The sequence below is a fragment of the Cibotium barometz genome, chromosome 34 (genome assembly GCF_041138505.1).
Source record: "Cibotium barometz isolate CiBa-2024 chromosome 34, ASM4113850v1, whole genome shotgun sequence".
Lineage (NCBI taxonomy): Eukaryota > Viridiplantae > Streptophyta > Polypodiopsida > Cyatheales > Cibotiaceae > Cibotium > Cibotium barometz.
The window spans coordinates 26,486,518-26,511,553 of NC_141079.1; the positions used below are offsets into that span (position 1 = coordinate 26,486,518).

The 25,036-nt window shown below is 42.7% G+C and overlaps 1 protein-coding gene across 1 annotated transcript; it reads right to left on the bottom strand.

The window, feature by feature from the left end:
- Positions 1 to 3,061: 3,061 nt before the first annotated feature.
- Positions 3,062 to 6,758, bottom strand: LOC147618840 (2-oxoglutarate (2OG) and Fe(II)-dependent oxygenase superfamily protein). Its single transcript, XM_086773917.1, has 3 exons — positions 6,415 to 6,758; positions 3,292 to 4,621; positions 3,062 to 3,213 (listed from the first exon to the last, which is right to left on the bottom strand). The coding sequence occupies exons 1-2, from the start codon at positions 6,685 to 6,687 to the stop codon at positions 3,542 to 3,544; spliced, it is 1,353 nt and encodes a 450-aa protein (XP_086630043.1). The 5' UTR covers positions 6,688 to 6,758; the 3' UTR covers positions 3,062 to 3,213; positions 3,292 to 3,541.
- Between the last annotated feature and the right edge of the window lie 18,278 nt (positions 6,759 to 25,036).

Genomic DNA, 25,036 nt, shown 5'->3' on the forward strand with positions numbered 1-25,036 from the left:
TTACATACACACACTCTTTCTTCTTTCTCTGATTCTTAATACGTTATAACATTTATAATATACACTATCTTACATACACACACTCTTTCTCCTTTCTCTAATTCTTAATACTTTATAAAATTATTTAGTTAAAAAATATACTTTATAAAATTATTTAGTTAAAAAATATAATTTAATAAAATTTTATTTCACATAGTAAAATATAATTTTAACATAGTAATTTTATATATTTTATTTAACATAGTAAAGTATAATTTTATAAAAATTTAGATTAATTTAAACATATTTTTCTATATTCTTATCCTAATATTTGTTATTTAAAATATACATTATCATGTCATGGTGAACAAATTGTTGAAAAAGGCTGATCGTTGATGTTGACAAGTAGCATAGAAAGATCCCACATGTGAATAATGTATAAGAGCACTCGGGGTATAAAGGCTAAAAAGAACTCATATGCCCTCTCATCCCCCACGTTTTACATGGTATCATGGGATTTGAGGTGGCCGGATGGGGGAGAACCTAGCCGGTTGTGGCCATTCATGTGTGTTCCGCCTAATACCTTGTGCTCTCGATCTTGCCATTTCTGACATGGTATCAGAGCCGTTATGGTACTGCTTATCATGGTTATTGATGCGTCTTCATTGAACCCTAGTGAAGGCAGAGTTGTTGCTGGCTTATCGCCACCATTCGTGAGCCGAACATGGTATCATGGGATTTGAGGTGGCCGGATGGGGGAGGACCTGGCCGGTTGTGGCCGTTCATGTGTGTTCCGCCTAATACCTTGTGCTCTCGATCTTGCCATTTCTGACATGGTATCAGAGCCGTGATGGTATTGCTTGTCATGGGGGAGAACCTGGCCGGTTGTGGCCATTCATGTGTGTTCTGCCTAATACCTTGTGCTCTCGACCTTGCCATTTCTGACATGGTATCAGAGCCGTTATGGTACTGCTTATCATGGTTATTGATGAGTCTTCATTGAACCCTAGTGAAGGCAGCGTTGTTGCTGGCTTATCGCCACCATTCGTGAGCCGAACATGGTATCATGGGATTTGAGGTGGCCGGATGGGGGAGGACCTCGCCGGTTGTGGCCGTTCATGTGTGTTTTGCCTAATACCTTGTGCTCTCGATCTTGCCATTTCTGACATGGTATCAGAGCCGTGATGGTACTGCTTGTCATGGTTATTGATGAGTCTTCATTGAACCCTAGTGAAGGCAGCGTTGTTGTTGGCTTATCGCCACCATTCGTGAGCCGAACATGTGGCTGGTGTGCCGAGCATAAATGCTTGTTGGTCGGGTTGGTTAATTGGTGTACTAGGAGTCATTACTAGCTGGGTAGGGCACCTTTGCGTCACAATTGGGTGAGCATAGTAGAATCCTGCCAAGGGAGGGTGTTGGAAAAAGGCTCGTCGTTATGCTGACACATAGCATAGAAAGATTCCACATGCAAATAATGTATAAGAGCACTAAGGATATAAAGGCTAAAAAGAACTCATATGCCCTCTCATCCACCACATTTAACGTGGTATCATGGGATTTGAGGTGGCCGGACGGGAGGTCTTGGCTGATCATGGCCGTTTGTGTGTGTTCTGCCTAATGCCTTGTGCTCTCGATCTTGCTGTTTCTGACACAAATAAGTGTGTGTGTATATATATATATATATATATATATATATATATATATATATATATATATATATATATATCTTTCTCTCTCGCCAACTCGAGATGCATGCTATTTTGCAATGCCATAGATCAGCATCTCCTTAAGTAATTGAGTTTTTGCCTAATGCCAATTGAGAGGATGATTCTTGATGGGAGCTAATTCAGCTACTCTTTTACTGTACACATAGGTCCAAAGTAGTGCTTGGAGTACTCTTTTCTATTGGCTTAGTTCTCTATTCTACTTTGCATTACATGTCTTATTTATGATGGCTTTATGAGCAAAACACAAAAAAGGCATCCCAATCCTACTTGATAGTTTTACATGAGCGAATATGAAGAATAATGCTTCTCTTCACAAAGAGTAACACCTTCACCCCATTGACAAGGAGCATTGCGGTGTGACAGCAGAGTGAGAACATGACGGACGAGCCAATGCACACACATCGGAAAGTTGCATTTATGACTCAAGGCCCAACGATACATGCTTCAACAAGGCTAAGGTAAGATCTTGACTTGAACAGAACATCACTTGAACGGAATGGTATCCACACTAGGGATACACAAAGTGTCTTCATAAGGGGATAGAAATGTTGATGGTAAACTTGACCACCTTATGGCATCTTTGAAATCTCTCTTTCAAAAGGATTTGACAACCTTTCAATATACCTTATGTAAGCTGAGAGTGTTCTCCATCATTAGTGTAACAAGGGTGTAAGCAAGCATGTAAATCATGCATAGCTCACTGTCACTAGCTGATTGTGTAGTGATCCTAGCTTCATTGTGTGATACTATTGCATATTCACATAATTCGATAGTGCCTAAATTGAAGTTTACAAATTGTAAAGTCTCCAACCTTAGAAACCTAAGGTTAGATTCCACGTGGCCAACATCTCAGCCTCCCTGTGCGACCTCCGCAAACATGCTGCTTCGCAAGGACAGACAAAGCCCTCTAGGGAGAGACTCTGCTGAGCATGTCTGTAGTGAGACAATTCCCACCTCCCATGCCTACGTTGTTTTGTTCCGAGAGTTAGGGCAACTGTGATCCTCGAGCACATGCTTGACAGACAGTGTTTTATCTTGCGTGCGTGCAAGAGAGAGAGAGAGAGAGAGAGAGAGAGAGAGAGAGAGAGTCTCCTGTAGAATCCCTAAGCAGAGAGGGAAGTGGAAGGCTGATTCCTGCAGAGAGAGAGAGAGAAAAGAAACCAGAACACACACACACACACACACACAGGCGAAAGCTCTAGGGAGGGCCCAGGTTCAAAACATCTGTGATTTTGCCGAGTTTCAAACCATCAGTTATTTTACTTCATTGCATATTATTTGACTATTTAATGGAAAGAAACGTTTGGGAACATATATTTTATTATTGTGATTGAAGACGCCTTGAGTACTCTGAATTTTTGAATGTGTAATTTTTGGCTTTCATTTTACAACGCCGACCAACACTACACATGGCACCTAACCATTAGAGCAATGACCCACTAGCTGAAATGGTCTATACTGATAGAAATCCTCTACTCAACTAGGGAGCTCTTTGAGCACATGGCACCTAACCATTAGAGTAATGACCCACTAGCTGAGATGGGTATCAATGATTGATCTAAACTCCTGTTCGAGCACATGGCACCTAACCATTAGAGTAATGACCCACTAGCTGAGATGGGTATCAATGATTGATCTAAACTCCTCGGCCCTCTATAAAATTTGTAGAGTGCTCTACACCCCTTGGCATGATATAAGAATAAAAAATCTTCATGCTCCCGCTTAAAGGCATCATGAGCGGTGTATATTTATCTCAATTGGTTCAGATCTTTGAGACTTGGACATTAGCTTTGGGATACCAGTATATAAAGGCACCGTGCTGGCAGCTGGAGGTGCTATTTCTGCGACTGTGCACCGTTGGCTCCATAATACTGTTTGGTTGTCTCTCTGGAAAAATCAGCAAAAGTACAGCCGTCACTCCAACGGGATTCCAGAGCAGGCACTTTGCTCTGAATCTCTTGGAACTCCTCCCCTGAGATGCAATTTTCAAGTCTCTGACTACCATGGCTGGTCATTGCTTGCTTAGCATCTGGCTTTGGCGAAATAAGACGCTTATGCCAAGCAGGTTGCAAGAACACCACAAATGTCTCTCTGCTAATATCATCTCTTTCTGCAGGTCTGCTTACACAGTGTGCGGTGGCCTGGAGCTTACCACCCGTCAAGATTTGAGCTGCCTCTCCTACTTGGATGATTAAGCAATCTGCTGGGACACACACAAACTCCACCTGACCACTGCCAATATTCAACACTTTGAGCCCTATGTGCCTTGACAAAGGGTCAGATTCTGTAGTATCCACAGAAAGAGACATGCCATGGTCCACAGCTGTATCTAAAGTATCCATATTTATTGTGATAGTGCTCAGAAACATTGGCACCGTTAACACGGTTAAGATTCCGTAATCAAAATGCCATTGCTGCCACAACTCCTTGGATGCATTCACTTCAGTATTCAGAAGAGCTTTCTTAAGTTCTTTTGCCTTCTTCTCTTTGCTAGCCCTAGAACCTGCACATGAAGAGCTGGCACGTAGAACCGCTTTGTCCACCATAGAATGATAGTGTATCAAGCGCCCTTTGGCTGTACAAGCCTGAAGGATAGCCTCTTCTAACCTCACCCCCTCTATGGCCATGTCACAAACTCTAGCCACTAGAAGGCCTACCTCCACCATCTCTCTACCAAGAAGTCTGAAAAGAGAACCAAGCTGATGCAATTCATGCTCACCCTGCATAAAACCCCTTTCACAATGAATTGAGTTGCTGTCTGCACCTTTTGCAAGCAAGACATTAGCTGTTTCACCACTTGGTGATAATTGCATGTGCTGACTAGCATGTTCTTGTCCAAAACTCAACTGAGCTGCAAATGATGACACCAACCGATCTGGATCTTTGAACGACACGTCTGTACCCAATCCATGATTCTGATACCATATAGTCCACACAATCAGAAACAGAAAAAGAAAAACCCCTAGTAGTACTTTTGTTTTATAGAACCCCAAATAAGGGCAGATTATACACCGAAAGCACGGGCCATTAATGGAAAACAAGTACAATTATAACATGTATGCTAGCATCACTTGTGAGCGGCTAGCATGATCCTTTTCTGGCTGAACCTCTGAACAATGGCAAAATATACAACAAAATGATGAAGCCAAGAAATTACAACATAAGCATCTAACTTACCGTCATACTTACTGAATTGGATCTTCTCTCGACGTGTAACGTCCCGACAGGCCTGGAGTTAGGGCTAGGGACATATACTAACCCAAGATTAGAATTAGGGTTAAGAGCTTAGCTGGGCCATGGGGACCTGGAGGGTTCACACGTGGGCTAAAAAAGAGGCCTAGATTGGCTAAAAGCTTGTAATTAATAGCCTAGCTAATAATGGCTGAGCTTATAAATAAAGCAAAAAAGCTAATAAATAAAGCAAGGGCCAATAATAGCCGGGTTATTACTATATAAGTGACCTTGACATCACTATTAGACACAAGAGGTCAAGTAGTCACATAGTGGCTTGGGGCTACTAAGGAAGCATGTAGGACCCCATGGCCATGGAGCTGCAAGGTGGGTGGTTCGGCCTAGTAGTATGGGACACTAGGTTGGGGCCATTGGTACCAAGCAAGCTCACAGTAATTAGACCTCAAGCTCAGGGGTGGTTCGAGGCACTGAACCTATAGTTGGGTGGTGAGTCGCTAGCCACAAGCCATCGCGGTCATGCGATGCATACGAGAATGTTCGGTCTATATAACCTCATTAGGGTTTCGGTTCTAGGTCAGATAATCCTTGGGCGTGGTCTGTAGAGACCTTACATTGGTTTTAGAGCCTGGATTTGACAAGTGCTATAATCGGGCTGTTTTGGCAAGAAAGCCATGGTTTCTCAGCATGGATGTGTGGGAAAGCAAGAAAGGGAGAAATCCCTCATGCAAAGATCTGAGATGACAACGAAGCACTAATTGTTTACATGCCCAGTCCACTATGAGATACAAGGAAGATTTTGTTGCCTCTTCCAAGAGAGATTTAGGCTCCTCTCCCGTGCGTGATGCATCATAGAGATCAGAGATGCTTGGTATGTACTTGGCCGTGCCGAAAGAGAGCTGATAGATGAAGGGAGATGCACTAGATCTCAACCTGGCACTAACCTTTGGCCTGGTGATACTGCCATTTAGCGGACCAGTCATGTCACCACAAACAGGGCACAATATCTCCAGAAATCCCTGCTCTCTCAATGTACTCCAGCAACACAAAGATGCACCATCCCAAAAGGTGGATATTGAGGTTTTGTGCTCTCTTCATGATGAGGATAACATAAGATTCCCTCTTCTACTTGGATTCATTATTGTCATTTGTACTTGCATACATCCACGCAAAACACTCATAGTGTCTCTTTCTATGTCCTGACTTTTAGCCTATCCATGGGACAGTTCTACTATTGCTTGGTCTCATAGACTCTTTGGGTTTTTCGTCATCTCTCCCTCGGTTAAAAGAATCATCTTCTCTCTCTCTCTCTCTCTCTCTCTCTCTCTCTCTCTCAAGTCGCATCAGGTGCTTCAGATCTCACATATCATATGGCTTCTCTATGACTTCAAAAGGCTCCCTCTATCTCTCTCTCATATGCACACACACGCACACACACACACACACACACACCCTCCCCCTCAGAAACCTCACCTTGAGGATTTTCGTGCGTTCATATGGGGGCGGCAGAAACACTCACCTTGAGGATTTTTGAGCGTTCGTGCGCGGGCAGGAGGGCAAGGAGTCGGGCAAGGGGTAGAAGAGCTTGTCGTGAGGGGTGCAGGATCGGCACTCCACGGACGGCAAGGAGGCCACACCCTGCGGCACCCAGCGCATTCATGAAGCGCGCCAGCAGAGCCTCTTCTTCTTGCGGGAGAGCATCGCCATGGTGCAGATGATGTTGGTGAGATGCAAGGTGCAGAAGCTCCGCGTAATCAAACACTTCGAGAGGTCGAACGTCCACCTCGACCATTGTTGATTCTTGCACACAGAGAATGCATTTTCACCGTGTTGGGGTGGATTTTTAACCTTAGAAAGTAAAACCCCCGTATTAATCAAACACCATGCTCAATCCCTCATATTGATCTTCTCGAACCCTAAAACCAATCTACATAAACCCTAAGGTTGGTGGGCAGTCTTGTGATATGTAGAGGTGGGATTGCCATAGGTATCATATTTAGATATATGGGTTACCCCATAGAGATCCCGGTATCCAACAAGCAACTACAATTAAGCAACTAGTGGATTGGGCATTCCATAAATTAAGCCTAAAAATTACAAAATGGGACCACATCCTTTAGGGGTATCCAACAAGCAGCTATAATATTAAGCAACTAGTGGATTGGGTGTTCCAAAAATTAAGCCTGAAAATTATAAAATGAGACCACATCCTTTTACCCTTTCATGCCATGCTAACTGTCATCAACTCTACACGTCTTCAATTTTTCTACCCCTTGCAAATTTAAAAAAATGCCATTGGCTTAAACTGCTATCTCCCATAAAGCAATTTATATGGAGGAATAGATAAAATCATAAGTCATGTCATTGGTTAGCATGGGATGTGATTGTCTCTGCTGCCTAAGGTTCTTTGGGGATCTAACTGTGCTTGCCTAAGGTTCTTGAGGGTCTAGGGGTTATACATTTGCAGACTCATACATTTTGCTAGAGTTTCCACTATGCTATACAACAAGATAAAAGAAGTGGTTTCCAAATCCTTTTGTGCTCTGTCATGGGAAATGGAAAGGCTTATCCTGGGTTGACATAGTTTTTTCTTTTACCCCAGTGAAATGCAAAGCTTCCCCCTTTGTGTTCTTTCTTGTGAACAGTTTGGAAAGAAGTTTTGGGCACCAAAGAAAGGAAAGTTGTTGTCCTATCACATGTGGCGGTCTCAAGTTTTTAACCCCCTCTTGGCTTCTCTAGACACTAAGGCTACAAGAAGGATGGTGAACACAAGGGATTGGTCCACTTGTTGTTTGACTTATGGGCTGGTCAACGTTGGGCTATAGAAATGTGGATCATCTTGTTGTTATGGTAGGCCTGGTCAGATCTAATAAAGAATTTTTTGCCAAATGTATGGTAAGAGTATATGAGCTACAAGTGTCTCCTTCACTGCATTTTGAATAATGGCTTAAAGACTCGTTTTCGTTAGGTACAACACCTTTATTAAGACCTCAAACAAGGATTATATATTTGCAACTAGTCATGTCTTTCATGTCAATAAAGAATGGAGTTTGAGGTGGGATCCTGGCATATGATTGAATAGATGGAACTATCTTTGGAACCTTCCTTTACATGTTAATGTCCAAGTCTTTCTTTGGAATGTGGCATTGGGGGATCTCCTAATAGACAATAATATGCAAAAGAAATGTGTGTGATAGGAAGTGTTACAGGTGCAAGTAATTCAAAGAGAATAGCTGGCACACCTTTTAAATTATCGTGCTCTCAGCGTTATGGTGTTGACTTAAATGGGGAGATGGGCTATGACTATACTTGGGGCCAAAATCACATGATCTCATTGGTTACTAGGTAAAAAGATGGGGCCATCAACAGAAAGCAACACTATTATGGGAATGATACAGTTTACCATCCTGTGGGAGATTTAGACCTCCATAAAATGAGTTGTTGTACACTGGGAAGGGAACAAAAAGTGTAGATATAGTTCACATTAAGGTCAAATGAATGGCATATTTATGCAGTGTTTATACAAACAAGTAAGTTGAATAGCTCTAGTTATAATGCATTGATAGACAAGTTCTTGACTACATTATCTCTTATTTGATTTTTCTCCTTAGATTGGGTATGGTGGCTTTGGGAGTTGGATTGTTGGGATCATTGTTTAAGTGCATTATTGGTATAATGCTCACAAGTTGTTCAATGTTATCATGTGATAGGGCCACATGTACTTCTTAGCCTGCTGCTAATGTTATGGATACTCTTATTTGTATAGGTTATGCCTTCCTATTTGGAGCCACGGATTGAAAATTTGATTTTTCTCCTTAGATTGGGTATGGTGGCTTTGGGAGTTGGATTGTTGGGATCATTGTTTAAGTGCATTATTGGTATAATGCTCACAAGTTGTTCAATGTTATCATGTGATAGGGCCACATGTACTTCTCAACCTGCTGCTAATGCTATGGATACTCTTATTTGTATAGGTTATGCCTTCCTATTTGGAGCCATGGATTGAAAATGGAGTTGCCCAAAAACTGTATATATGGAGCAAGGAGGTAGCTTGTAGCTCCATATTAAGGGCCACAATGCCCCTAAGTCTAGTTTAAGAGCCCTTTCCAAGAGTCGATGAAGTTTATCCAAGGGGTATGTTTGTAAAACCCCAAAGAGCACTAGTTTTGCTACCAATTTTCCCTTAACAACCTAACATAATGCAACGTCATAAGCCAACATGGAGGGAAATCAGGTGGTAGTAGCTATAATAATCAAGGGACACAAAACATTATCTTGTACTACATGGACAATGAAAGATGACTTTATTTTCCCAATGCAACATCACAAGCCAACATGGAGGGAAATTAGGTGGTAGTAGCTATAATAATCAAGGGACACAAAACATTATCTTGTACTACATGCATAATGAAAGATGACTTTGTTTTCCCATATATTGGTTACACAGTATGCACCAAGGACACTAATGTAGTGAGTCAAGTGGAATGGAAATCATAGAGTTGCTGATGTCCAAACAAGATACAAGTACAATATTAATTCATGTGTGAAGATTATGGAGTGGACCATCTTTATTGAGATTGTCCAATGCGAGCATCTTCACAACCACCAAAAAGGCTGTCGAGGGATGTCCACACCACTAAATCTACTAATGCCAAATGCAAAGAAGATGAGAGAAGCAAATCAAGAAGAAGTGGAGTGCTTGTTGGTAGTGAGGAGATCACCCACACCACAACAAGAAGAGCCTAAGGAGCAGGAAGAGAAGGATCTTGGTCAAGCCTTGGATGATGACTCAAATGAGGAGTTATAAAAGTAACAACAAGAAGAAGACAAGACATTGAAGAAAGCAATCAAGGATCTAGCTGAAGAACGAGGAACTAAAGTTCACTAAAAGGAGTCGAAGGAGACAACAAGCTTAGATGCAAGCGGAGGAGCATGCCCCATGCCAATTATTGAGAAGAAGTACCTCATGGTGGCAAAGAAGGCGATCCTCAAGGTGCTAGAGATAGGACCATTGGGTCAAGATTAATTAAATGAAATTGGGAATAACTCCAAGAAGGGGTTGAGTAATGCCGTTTTTTTTTAAAAGGATGCAATAGGAAAATTTCCTTGTGTAAAAACCTACACACCATGGGAAGATGTTTAGCTAGAAAATAAGATCCATTTCAGCTTTGATTAGCTCACCAATGAAATCCCATTGGGGGTATTGCTAAAAAATAGTCCAAATTTGTGGAGATTACAATGGATGTTGGATAGGCATAATACCTCACTCAACATATAGACCAAGTACAATCATAGCTAGAGTCTTGTCATCTTTTGCCATCCATGGTGCTTTAGTGTGTCAGGGTTTTTAACATCACCATCAACTATTCCCCATAATCCCTCTCTTATGAAGAGTAGAAAGTTACCTTCTCTAGTGTGAGGGTTTTTAACATCACCATTAACTATTCTGCATAATCCCTCTCTCATGAGTAGTAACCTTCACTTGCCATGTATGGAATTGTGTCCATAAAATTTCTCAACTTGAAGATTTGAATTGGATGCTATGATGAATGCAAAGGAAAGGTCTTAACACTTATAAGTGTTAGTGTCTAATCCCATTTACAATAATGCTCAATGAGGCTTAATTTCCCTCTCCATAGAGATGCATGTGAGTACAAAGAAATTTAGAGAAACTAAGTGCTTTAGCATATACGTAGTAATGTGGTTTTGCCCTAGTTTTGGTGAGAATCCTCTTAGCTTTCGACTTGACCTTCTTTTGAGAATCTGACTTTGAAGAAGAAGGCATTTTTACACTCAACTAGCTTACTATTTTTATATAAAATTTGACCTTGACTTGGAGGAATGATTTGAGCTATCAAATGAAGGGTAGTATGATTAAAATAAGTGCTTTAGCAACCCTTGAATGTGAGGTTTGAACCCTCAATGGTCCAATTAAGTAAAGCTAATTTGTTAGTCATAACCTCTATGGGGATGCCCATTATATTATTTCGGGATATTTTATTTTGGATGCACCTTTTATTTATATCATTTTCCTAGGATTAATGTGTTTAATCAATTGTGTACACTGGTATGATATAGTTAAGATTAATGTGTTTAATCAATGGTGTGCATTGACTACTATTATTTTAGATGTAGGCGATGATTGAGTGGCGAATTATGTGTTAATCGCCGGGTGGAACATGTGTTGGACCACTATGAGATATTTGGAAGATATATGAATTCCTTTTATAGTTTCTTATTTAGGCATTAATATTTTTGTAAAGCTAAGGCCTCAAACCTTTGTACATGCTAATTAGTATTTTATACTTTTAGTATGCCCAAGACTTTATATTTGTTGCTTGCTATATTTTTATAGAGCTTTTACGCTCAAAAACTCAAAAGCACTTGTGCTTTGTTTTTGAAGTTATCTTTTTTAAAAGTAAGCTTTTATAATACATATAAATATGGGTAAGTGGTACAAGGGCCACGCTCATCTAAGGGAGATTCAACCCAATCTTGTATCGATGGGGATCTCTTTCTTATTCTCTTGCTTTCTTGTTTATTTAATTTTGTTTATTAAGGTTTATGCTTTTAATTTGTGCTAGTCTTTATTATGCTCTGATTTTTGTGCTTGTTGAGAATTAGAGTTTCTTCTTCGAGTGCCATAAAGGTCCTGACAATGGTATCAGAGCTTTAGGGACCACTCAAGGAGAAGGATATTTGAAGAAAAATTCAAAAGTAAGATTTACGCAATTATTTGAATCAAAGGAGACCAAAGATTTTATTTTTGGTAAATAATAAAGCTTTCAAATAAAGAAAGAATACTTGCACGGGAAGGCCAAATAATTGAGATACTATCAAAGAAATATTTTATAAAGTGGAAGAGTACAAGTACTTAAGTACTTTGGAGAAAGGAAGAAGCTCACAAAAAAGAAGAAGAAGGCAAGGGTGTGAACACCTTTTGGCAAAGGATTGAATGGTTATGTGATTTTTTATGAACCATTGGATGAAGCCTTAGATCAAGGGCTATGGTTTTATGTCACCTTTCTCTAAAAACCTCCTCTATACAAGCAAAAACCACCCTTCTTCCAAGAAAACCACCTTTTGATTCCTTCACCCTCTCCAAAATCCAACTTTTTTATGTCACCTTTCTCTAAAAACCTCCTCTATGCAAGCAAAAACCACCCTTCTTCCAAGAAAACGACTCTCCGATTCCTTCAATCTCTCCAAAATCCAATTATATAGATGGAATGAGCATGGATTGAAGGTTCATCTCCTATGGTCATCTCCTACAAATCCATATTCGAGGGTGAAGAAAAATTCCCACCAAACTTTTATTTTTTATTTATTAAAAAAAAAACAAAACTTCTTTGAATCCCAATTTTCCATCTACTGCCTGCATGTCATGGAGCGGTGATCTCGGGTCACGTTCTGGGCGCGAGTTCCCGCTCGGGACTAGAAAATCCAGTACCAAAGTGAAAACAGAGAGTACTTGCTGAATCTTGCACCCTAAGACCTATAGCTCGTCTCGAAGAGGACGACGAGCCGGTCGTTTTGAGTACTAGAACTCCGAAAACGGAGTTTGTATGAAAGAGTTATGACCAAAAACGTACAACCGGCAATGGAAAATGGTGTCACCCAAATGCGGGCTTCCAACCCAAAACTTGTATTGATAAAATGCCGACACGTGACGAGATTACAACGGGATCACAAGAGTGATGAGAGAAAATAACTTGCGGGTATCCGAGGCACGGGATCCCTTGCCCACAAGCCGTCTTGTATCTAAACGAAGGTAGGAGAGGTCGGGCTAGGCCACATTACTCCACCTCAAGGTACTCCCATATAGATGCAAAGAATTCAGGGTGTCCAAGCATACCTCGGGAGCACCATGTGAGGCTGGATAGAAATCCCAAAAATCCTACGCCTCACATACACCCCCCTTTTGAAGAGCTTGAAGTCCCTTTCAAGCCATTATTCTGGCGGTACATCATCTTCCACGGGCACCATGTTGTAAAACTGCAGAACCAACGGACGTGCCATTTCAATCATTTTTCCATGTGGTACCCATGTGCAATCTGTCATGGGGCGATGTTTCCATTTCACATAGTATTCTGGCATCCCCCGCCGGAACCGTTTTTTCAGTATGAGTTCTGGTTCAAAGGGCGTAACGGCGAGTGTGGCACCATCTGCAAGCATCGGGACATGGCGACCAAAACGGGTATCGGGGACAAACCTTTTGAGAAGGCTGATATGAAATGCATTATGTATGTGTACTGTTGCGGGCAAATCTATTTTGTAGGTGACTCCATTGTAAGATTTGAGCACTTTGTATGGGCCATAGAAGCGGTGATTGAACTTTGGTGTGAGATTGGCGGGGAGTGCAATGTTTTGTGCACTAACCAAGACCAAGTCTCCCTCATGAAACTCATCATCGCGCCTTTTCTTGTTGGCATGTTTGATATATCTGACTTTGCTCTGTTCTAGATGCTGCTGTGCTCGCATTCTTTTCTGCCACACTGCTGCAAAAAGTCCTCTGCATCTGCATCTTCGGCATGCACATCGCCGGTGGCAATGGCGAGAGGTGTAATGACTTCCTTACCGGTGGCCAATTCAAACGGCGTGTACCCGGTGGCACTGTGCACGGAGTTGTTATAATGGAATTCTAAAATTTCTAGATAATTTGCCCAATCCTTCTGATCTGCACGAACATAATTGCGAATGTAGTCTTCTATGCCTTCATTGATTCGCTCCGTTTAACCATCTGTTTGCGAGTGATAGGCTAAAGACATGCGTAGTTGTGTATCCATTAACTTAAACAGTTCTCTCCACATGTTGCTCATGAATCTACTGTCCCTGTCTGACACTATAGCCGTTAGCTTTGCAGTCTGATAGGCCGTGAGAGGTGGTTTTGATGGAATGAAGTGTGCTTGCTTAGAAAAATAATCCACTACCACAAATATGGTGTTGTACCATTGGGACTCTGGGAGATCCACAATAAAATCCATACTTACAATGTCCCACGGCCTTGACGGGACGGGCATGGTTTTCAGTAAACCAGCTGGTTTGATTCGTTGTGCCTTCACGAGTTGACAGGTTGGGCATGTACGAACATATTCGATGACATCTTCCGTCATGCGTGGCCAAAAAAAACGACGTCGAAGCTACTCGAGGGAGCGCTTTTGCCCACCATGCCCGGCCAGCTTACAGTCGTGGGTTTCCCAAAGTAGCATGGCTTTGAGGTCTGGGTCAGTGGGTACATACACTTTTTGGTGGGCGTAGAGTATTCCATCTTTAAGTTCAAATAAACCCACGGCCGGCTGAGGTACCATTGTGCAAGTCTGTGGCCATGCGAATGATTGTTGCTGCATCTAACTTCTGAGCATCCCTGATTTTGTCTAATAGCGCCCCATTTGCCACACTCACTGCATTCAATTGCGGCATACGACTCAGAGCATTTGGCATCAAGTTCTGCTTTCCCAGCTTGTGAAATGTCAATGTCAAATTCTGCGATGAAATCCTGCCATCTGCCTTGTTTTGGTGACAACTTGGGTTGCGTCTGAAAGTACTTAAGAGATATGTTATCTGTAAGAACCTTTGTGTGTTTGTCTTGCACATAATGACGCAATTTCCTAAGGCAATGAACCACTGCTTGCATTTCCTTTTCATGCGTGGTCCATCGGCGTTCTACATCGTTGAACTTGCGAGACTCATACGCCACAGGGTGCCCGTCTTGTAATAATACTCCTCCAAGGGCCCCATCCGATATGCGTCTGTGTGGATTTCAAACTCTTTGTTGAATTCTGGAAGCTTAAGCACCGGGGTACTGCACATGGCAATTTTCATTTGTTCAAAAGCATCCTTTTCTGTATCCGTCCACTTAAAAGGCTTGATGCCTTTAGTTATATCAGTGTGAGTGGGGTGGCGATTTTGCTAAAATCTTTGATAAACTTTCTACAGAATTGTGTGAAGCCTACGAACTCGCAAACTTCACGCACAGTTCGGGGTGCATTCCATTTCACCATGGCCTCTATCTTCTTGGGGTCTACCTGCACCCCTTTTTGATTGACGACGAAGCCCAGAAATTCCACTTCGGTGACTGCGAATTCACATTTTTCGGGCCTGGCATACAGTTTGTGATGCCGTCATGTTTGAAAAACCTTGCTTAGGTGTTCTTTATGCTCACTCAAAGTCTTGCTGTATATGAGTAGATCATCTATATAAATGATCAAAAATTCATCTAGATACTCTTTGAAAATATCATTCATCATCGTGCAAAAGGTGGCCGGGGCGTTGGTTAGCCCAAACAGCAATACCAGCCACTCGTAGCTTCCATACCTTGTGCGAAACGCCGTTTTTTCAATGTCATCTTCGGCGATTCGTATTTGATGATATCCGGATTGTAGATCGATCCGACTGAAGAACTTTGCTCCCGCCAGCTGATCTAAGAGTTCCTCCACTACTGGTACGGGGTAACGATTCTTGATAGTAATTTTATTCAGAGCTCTATAATCGGTGCATAACCTGGCTGTCCCGTCCTTCTTTGTGACAAACAGCACAGGTGCACAATACGGTGACTTGCTGGAGCGCACCATACCATTTTCGGCCAGTTCATTTAACTGTACCTTGAGCTCCTTGAGCTTGGTAGCATCCATCCTATATGGAGCTTTAGCCGGAGGACTATGTCCCTGCAAGAGTTCTATTTTGTGATCCACTGATTGTTTTGGTGATAACCTGGTTGGCAATTTTTCGGGCAAGACATCTTGGAACTCCCTCAACACTTAGTGTATTTTTGCTTCGCCAATTTTGCATCTTGTCGGATGTGCATACTATGCCTTCATTATGTATAAGTGTATTTGGCATCCTTGCTTGGCTGCCCTCTCTGCCTGCTTTGCACTGCACCATTCTGGCTCCTTGCCACTGCAATCTGTTGCTGTGTATTACTTGCCCTTGCTGCATACATTGGAGTGCTTTGGATTTTGCTTCCAACGTTTTTGTTAACTATTCTATCCCCCGAGTGAGGACGGATACATGGCACATTGACTCCTGCACCCTACATATCCAATATCATGTTATTTACACCTTTTACATGTTATTTACACCTTTTCCCATAAAGGCGATGAGATATTTGTCGACCCAAGTGAGCTCGACAATCACTTCGAAAGTATCCATTGGCACAACTATAAAATCCAGTCGCGCTTTCCATGCGCCTGCCTGCACCTGCCGGCACCTGCACATTGTATGCCATCTTTACATTGTCATCCTATCCCTGTGCAAACGACACTGACAACTTAGTGGAGTCGCACACCTTCACTCCCAGCTTCCTAGCGCATTTTGGGGTGATGAAATTATGGGTGGCCCCCGTATCCAACATGATGTTTTGCTCCAGGCCGTTCACATTGGCCTCAAAATAAACATTTTGCACTGACGCTAACTGTGTTGCCATGCATTTTGGTACTGCCTGCTCTGCGCCTACCCTTGGTGGGCTATCGCCTCGTTTCGAGATGATGTTTCTGCGTCCTCAATCTTAGTGATTCTGAGTCGATCCATCCGTTCATAATTATCTTCTTGCCCTTGGGCCTGAACGGTGGTAACCCGACTTTGTGCGGGTCAACGAGGGCATTCACTATCATAATGATTGCCTCCGCAACCTCTGCATGGGCGTGTTGGGGGAGGTAGAGGACGCCTTGCGGTATTGGGATGTCCCCCTCCCCGGCACAAAGTTTCTATTCCCAGAGTTGCTCCCATAGGTTCAGGGTACAATAGATCCACTCGACCTTGTCCCGCTTGTACTTGTCCCAGAGTTTTCTCCCTAGGTTTCATTGGAGGAGTTCTCATTCCTGTTTTGAGATTTGGCACCATTCCATCCGCCTGTTCCTGCTGCATTGCTTTTACTTTGCCACTTTCTGCTCTCAGTGTTGGACAATTGAGGAAGAAGCAAGGCAAGAAAGACAGGTAGAACTTGACGCCGAAGTAACAACTTGGATTCGACGTGAAAGGTACAACAGACGTCTCGAGGCAAGGGCAGTAGATACTCGAGAACACCAAATGGATGACCCAAGGGATCTAGGGCCGAGCTGGCAAGATCACCAAAATGACAGACTGGACCGGCTAGAAGGCATGTTGGCCTCCTTAGTCGATCAACTACACAAGAAGGATGGCAGCCGACCTTCGTCACCAAGACAAATGAGGTCGAGGTCCCCCCCAAGCGTCAACACAGAAGACGGAATGACAGGAGGGACTCAGAGTCATCGGATGAGGCATACGGGAAGCATAAGCCGATACGCCCGAAAAAGTATACTGGGCAACGAGATTCGCTTATGGTGACAAGGTGGATCCGTGACCCATGAACAAAGTATCTCATAAACACTGGATCCGTGTGGCATCGCGACTGCTATCAGGGGATGCATACACTTGGTTTCTGGCAGAGCAGGTGAGGCAAAGAGGCCGTGGACAAGGTGGGATGACTTTACCAAGGATATGGCCGAGTATTTCGTACCACGAAATGAAGTCTTCAGGGTACGGGATGAATGGCGTAATCTCAAACACGCAGATAGAAAAGTGCGAGATTATATCAACAAATACAGACAACTTATGCTGCAGATTATGGATATGCATGCTACCGATAGACTACATGGGTTCCTGTTTGGGCTGCGTGACTGGACCCACAGAGAAATTGAAAAGCAGGAGCCTGAAAATTATGAGGCGGCACTCACAATGGCAGAACGATCGCGGCTTCTTTCGCGTCCAGATAGCCACCTTCCGTGGTCTTCCCTTTTGGCATAAGTCTTGACCAAACTCACCGCCGCGACGCGGCGTTTCCTACTCTGATACCAAGTGTCACGGAGCGGTGATCTCGGGTCGCGTTCTGGGCGTGAGTTCCCGCTCGGGACTAGAAAATCCAGTACAAAAGTGAAACAGAGAGTACTTGCTGAATCTTGCACCCCAAGACCTATAGCTCGTCTCGAAGAGGACGACGAGCCCGTCGTTCATTGTTATCTTCCTTCTTTGTCATTACATTGGCTTCTTTGGCTCTCTTCTTATGCTAGCAATCCTTTGCCACAGTAATGGCAAGGTCATCTTTGTCCTTGCTCCTTCTCTAGTTCTCGGTCTCGGTCCTCTTGAGAAGAGTGCTTTCTCCTCACTTGATGTAGCTTGAGCTGTCTTCCCTCAAATCTACTTCTCTTTTTCTATGAGTGCTTCTTCCACTCCTCCAACAGTTAGATATGGGAGGTTCTTCAAGGTAGCCACCAAGGGGCTATACTCCTCAAGGTTCATGCTTTTATGGCTATGGCATCCTCTTTTTCTACTAATGCCCTAATGCCATCCAATGGTTGTGTTATACTCTTCATTTTGTTAAGGTTTGCTGAAAGCAAATCACTATCTTTAATGTCCAAGCCAAAGAATTGTATTTTTACGCTTATTTTTTATTTCTTTTGCTTTGCCCCAAACAATTTCTCTAGCTCATCCCAAGCACCGTTAGATGTATCTTGTGATGCAATATGATGAATAAATCCATCTCCCAACCCTAATGTAATAATGTCTAATCCTTTTTCACTCCATCTTAACCATTTGTTCTTTTCATCCCCTTCATCCTCTGGACACTTTTCCCTTCCATTTACAATACCCCGTAGTCCATCCTTCATTAACATAAATTTGATCTTAACTTGCAATTTGTAGAAGGACTCCCCTTTAAATTTCACCAGTGGAATCCTCTTATGATGCTAAATAACTTCACCAAAAATATTTTACCAATTTGATGTAAAGGCATTGAAAAACATGATTTATTGATCTCTAGTCTTTCTGCAATGTCAGCCTCCATAGTTGATGAGATAACTCAAGATTAGATCTCTAGTCTCTTCATTGGATCAATTTAAGATCCCTAAAAGGATTTCCCTTTATGTCTTTAGTAGGTGACGAATGGTTGAATTTTCTTCAGCTAGAATGTGCTAGTTGGATAGTTGATTTGTCTTTAGTAGGTGACATAAATAGGTGACGAATGGTTGAATTTTCTCCAACAAGAATGTGCTAGTTGGACAGTTGATTGGTGTTGCCTTCTTGCATATTTTGGAGCTAGTCTTGCTCCTAAGAGAGGACCATGGACATTGGCAAGAGGGCTATATGGTTGCTATCTAGTCGAAGGACTCAAACAACCAGTTTAGAGTTGATTAGAGCAGGAGGTAAAATAGTGAGCTTTATTAAATGGAAGTGATGGCTTTGATAACCTTGTTAGCTCATCAATTAGGAGGCTTAGGGTGGATAATAATGGTGGTTAAACATGGGATGCCCTTCTTCGACTTCAATACCAAGCCCTAGTGACCGCCAAGATTGTAGTAGCCCAAGCACATAAAGCTTAAAGAGACCAACTCCTACCTGTTCTTCTCAAGCAAGATAAAGCTAAAGAGTCCATGTAGTTGCAAATCTCCATTCAAGAACGCAGTCTTTATGTCCAACTGATGTACATTCCAACCATTATGAGCTACCAATGCACAAATGCTATGAATGGTAGTCATACAACAAGTGGGAGCAAAGATCTCATCAAAATCAATGCCCTTTTCCTGAGCATAATCCTTTGCAACAAGTCTAGCGATCAACACTGCCATCTGGCTTTCGTTTCAACTTAAAAAACCCACTTACATCCAATGACCTTTTTACCAATAGGCAAATCACACAAAGACCATGTACCATTCTTCATTATAGCATCATATTCACTTTGCATTGCAGCCAACCAATTTTCTAATTTTTGTGCCTCATCAAATGAAAGAGGTTCTTCCTCTTCACACATACTAGACACAGCCAAAGCATAACAATCTGATGCATAAGAGGCATGCTGAAAACCTGAATGAGTATGACTAGAAATAGGTGCATCAATTTTACTATCACGCAAGGTTTGCACCAGCCATTTAGGCATACCTCTAGCCTGCTCATTTTCAGCCCTATCCTCATAAATTACATCCTGTAAATCTGCATTAGAAATAGGCTGATCTATGATGTCATTTGAAATCTGCATAGGCTGAATATTTGCCTCATTAGGACTTACATTTGAATTCCCACCTGTAAAAATAGAGGCAACAACGTATCAAATACATCCTGTGAGCTCACACTTGTCTCTTTGGTACATGATAACAAAGGCTACATAGCATCTTCCACAAAAATAACATCTCGACTAATCAAGATACGCTTTGACTGTGGATGATACAATCTGTAACCCTTGCTCTCAGCACTGTAACCAACAAAAATGCATTTGATAGCCTTATCATCCAATTTTCTACGTTGTTGCACAGGCACTAAAGCATAGGCCAAGCAACCAAAGACACGCAAGTGACCAATAGAAGGCTTCTTGCCATGCTAAGCTTCGTATGGAGTAACAGACTGCAAGGCCTTAGTGGGACACGCAAGTGACCAATAGAAGGCTTCTTGTCATGCCAAGCTTCGTATGGAGTAACAGACTGCAAGGCCTTAGTGGGACACCTGTTGAGTACACGCAAGTGACCAATAGAAGGCTTCTTGCCATGCCAAGCTTCGTATGGAGTAACAGACTGCAAGGCCTCAGTGGGACACCTGTTGAGTACATATGCAGCCTCAAGCCAAAACGCATGTGGCAAAGCTTGGCTCATACATCGTGCCATCTCCATAAGTGACCTGCTTTTCCTCTCAGCAACACCATTTTGCTGAGGGGTATACGGCACTGTACATTGGTGTTTTATCCCACGACTAGCCAGAAATGCATCAAACTCTTTAGACATGTACTCCCCCCCTCGATATCAGAATGGAGGGTGCCCACAGTGCAATTGGATACATTTTCAACCGTAAGCAAAAACTGTTTGAAGCACAAAAACACTTTGGACTTTGCCTTCAGTGGATATACCCATGCATGCCTTGAGTAATCATCAATGAAAGTCACAAAGTACAAGTGTTCCAAATGATGGAGTTTGCATAGGCCCACATACATCACTATGTACAAGTTGCAATTTGCGAGTGGCCCGCATAGAACCATCCTTTGGAAACGCAAAACGCTGCATTTTGCCCAAAATACAGCCTTCACAAACATGTTTCAATGGTGCCTCAAGAGGGGACAATGAAGCAACCATATCAAATTTCTGCAAACGCAGCAAACTAGCAAAGTTCAGATAACCAAAACGAGCATGCCATAGTTTTGCATCTGAAACTGCCTTTTCATCAGAAACTGCATTTGCTGAATCTTCCACACACTTGTCATAAGAATTGAGCCTATACAGCCTACGAAACAAGGTGCCAGATGCAATAATCGTATCACTAGAAGTCAAATCATGAACAGTACATCTGTCATCCACAAATTTGACTACAAGTCCAAGTCTAGCAAGCGCAAAGACAGACAATAGATTCTTCTTTATCCCTGGCACATACAAAGCATCTGAAAGTGTGAAAGCGCTGCCATTTGCAGCAGTAAGCATAATTTTTCCAACGCCCTTCACTGGGTAAGAAGCATTATTGGCACATGTGACAGTATTCCCATTAGGGACAGCCTCAAGACAAGTGAACATATCATGATGCGAGGTAATGTGCTTTGTAGCACCACTGTCAAAATACCATACATCAGAGTCAACAGAAACTGCCAAACATGCATCATGTACAGATGGGTCATACTGGCAATACACGCTAAATGCCCATTCTGTATCCTGCACAACATTTGCAGAATCTGCATTTATAGAAGCATCCGCTATTGTGGCTGCATTTGACTCTTTCTTCTTTGCCTCTTTAGCCTTTAGCTTAGGGCAATTCTTAATGACATGATCAGTTACAATAGTTGCACCTGATCTTTTTCTTGCCTTTATCAAGAGCCTTCTCAGACCTATTGTTGCTACCTGTGGAAGGAGAAGAAGTTGCAGACCTACTAATAGGAGAAGAAACAGTGGAAGTGGTTGCCTTACCACTTCTTCTTTCCTGGGCAGCAACAAATGCCTGATCAATTGCACGCTGCCTAGCCCTGTTTTGCCTGGACTACACTTCTTGTTGCAAGAGCTTGTTGACTAAAGTATCATACTTGACAACATCAGGTCTGTCCTCAGTAACAAGTCTTCACGTGGAAGCAAAAGTCTGATATGACTCAGGTAAAGCATCAAGAACAGTCTGCATAAGAGAATGATCAGGAATAATCTCACCTACAGAAATCAACTGTTCCTTAAGATCTTTAATCTTAGCAAGAAAAACATTCATGTCATCATCTTCCTGCATAATCTTCGATTCTAGCTCTTTACGCAGGTAAGAGATTTTTGCCTCGTTACGACCTGCATACAAACCAGCTAGAATATCCCAAGCCTGTTTTGATGTATTAGCTGAACGAATATGTGGAGTGATGTTACGTTTGACATAAAGTGCAATCAAGGCATGAGCCTGCGCATCTTTACCATCCCAACGAGCTTGTTCAAGCAATGGGTAAAACAACAGCAACAGTAGAGCTGCTAGAACCTGCAACATCCTCAACAGATCCTACATCCACAGAATCTGGACGTACATCCATACCTTGCACAATGTTCCACACTCCTTTTGCAACCAAAACATGCTGCATCATGTATGCCCAAAGTGGGTAGTTGCTGTCTCCATCCAGTTTGTCATCAGCACAGCCAGACAACATGCGAAATACATCATTGCTGTTATCAGCCATGGCCACTGACTGAAACTGATGGAAAAGTTACCTGTAAAAATGGAGCAAAGATTGAACAAAAAACAACTCATGCTATGTAGCACGGTCCACAATAGAATACGTATGCCTGTTTTGCAGAAAACTGCACTGTCAAAATTTTTGCACAAAATGAGGAAAACACCTGTACAGAACTTGTAATGCAAAAATGGAGCCCAAAACGACCTCAGATGCAATTTCTGAGAACGCCAGGACCTACGGGCATCTCTACAGAATATAGGAACCTATGCAAGCCTCGTGAAAGCTCACCTCAATCGGAGAACGTGAGTCGGAGGGTGCTAGCGGCGTAGCCCTGGGAGCCGATGCCTGCTCTGATACCAATTGTTAGAATTAGGGTTGCAGGAAAGCACACAAAGCTTGGAGAAGAAGAAGCAAGAATGCACACAACACACAGTGTATTAGATTGTGTCAATGTACAAAGATAAGTTAGCCCTAGAATGATGGGCTTATATACAAGCCGGGGGAAAAAACCTCCTAAGGAGGGAAAAAGTGCCCCGGCGGTCCTAAGTGTGTTCACACACATCACTGCCTATATATATATATGGCAACAAAGCATGACAACAAAGAGGACGATCGTTGTTGTTAACCCATTCCTAGGGTTAACAAGAACTACCACCATTATCTTACATCAAGGAGTCAAGGTAGATACACCAAAGGGTCATACATTCAAGATATAAAGCAATGGTGTCTAAATATACAATTTGGACGGGCGCTTGGATTGGTGTGACGGAGTATTTATGGCAATTCCCGCTTCAAGAGCATGTGGTAGCATGTAGGATGAAGTCCCAAGTAATGTGCTTCATGGATATATTATGAGAGTAGTCATTGTAATAGCATTAGGCCTCTTATGAGCCTAAAGTGCCCGACTGGCCATAGTTTAAGTGAGTGTGAACACTTATGGCCATGTATATAAGTGAATTTCTCTCATAATATAATATACTCTCCCATTGTGCAATAGAGTCTTGCTCTTGCTAATCTCTCTCCCTAATGCATGCTAGTGAGTGTGTGAGTGATGTGAGGTGAGAGGAAGGACGAATACCCATAGTGCAACATGGCGATGTGACAACGCTCGCGCGGGAGGTACGGTGGAATTGCTTCTCAAGGAGTTGTAAAGCTTGGAGACCTTCAGGGTTACGAGCTCGGCCATTGGAAAGATCCTCACAACAGTTACGGTTCACCAGGTAATCTCTTGTTGGATGTGTTTCAAGGGGGGTTAGGGTGAGCCATAACAATGGTGACGAATTCTCAGAAGGAAATAGGGTGAGGTGCTCACCCTATTTCCTTTTGAGGATTCATCAAGGTCATCCTCTTCATTGTTAGGCTTATCACTAGTTTGGGGAACAAGGCAAATACCTAGGAGCCAAACCTACCCACCTCTCCTATTGATCCCACTCTACTCACCCATAACCCTCTCGTCAATCTATCCACACACCATCATCCATCGAAGCCCCTACCTCATCCACCTCAAGCCTTAAGATTCTCCCCTATCTCATTAACTACATCCATGAGCCCCCCATCCTCGAATCATTCCACAAGGGGCTGGATCTCAATGAGGTACCAATCCCAAGTACTTAGGAAGAAGCCATTGAAGATACGGTCTTGCCTATCCATGAACATCAACTCACATACCTGTCGACTGTGTGGGATTTCACATTCCAAGGAAGCTTCCCTAACCTCCTAAATAAACCCTTCAACAAGGCCAAAATCTGTCTGGTGAACCCACGCATGGGTCATATATGTGCCTAGGGGAAGATCAAGCACTTTGTTGATCCTAGGGACTACCTAGTCGTAGGTCACATAGGAGTCTAACCAGAGTGGCACACAAGCCCGATCTCCTCAATGATCACCAAATATGGCTTGAATACATGGCACCATGCAGAGAAGTCTGCATTGACCCAAGTCCATAATGGCAATCAAAAGAAGGAGGACTTGGTGCAAGTTCCTATACATGGAAGAAAAAGGGTCAGCCTACAACTTCCCATACATTAATGTCCCCACACCCCTCACCACCATTTCGAAAAATGAAGAAATTTAATGACCTCTACTACACCATGGTTCCAGCCCTTCTATAAGCACCACATGTCGGTTCTTCTAGCTCATCATCCTCTCATTGAGGAGGTGCCCAAGTGGACACACAAAGAGCGACTGGTCTTCGATCTCAATGAAGGTCCCAACTTTTGCAAGCACACTGTGGTTCCAGCCCTTCTATAAGCACCACATGTCGGTTCTTCTAGCTCATCATCCTCTCATTGAGGAGGTGCCCAAGTGGACACACAAAGAGCGACTGGTCTTCGATCTCAATGAAGGTCCCAACTTTTGCAAGCACATAGATCTCAATGAAGGTCCCAACTTTTACGAGCACATAGATCTTGATTTTATGGTCAAATAATCCACGGCCATAGATTGGTCACTTTCAAAGACATGATAGATACTGGCTTTTAGAAGCCCTTTGAGATCTGATCAATGGCTTTCCCACAAGCCCTTC

Excerpts from the sequence above, each read along its gene's own strand:
- LOC147618840 (XM_086773917.1), bottom strand. The coding sequence starts at position 6,687 with ATGGTCGAGGTGGACGTTCGACCTCTCGAAGTGTTTGATTACGCGGAG. Across the intron at positions 4,622-6,414 it reads AACGCTCAAAAATCCTCAAG|AATCATGGATTGGGTACAGA; the intron begins GTGAGTGTTTCT and ends ATATGGTATCAG.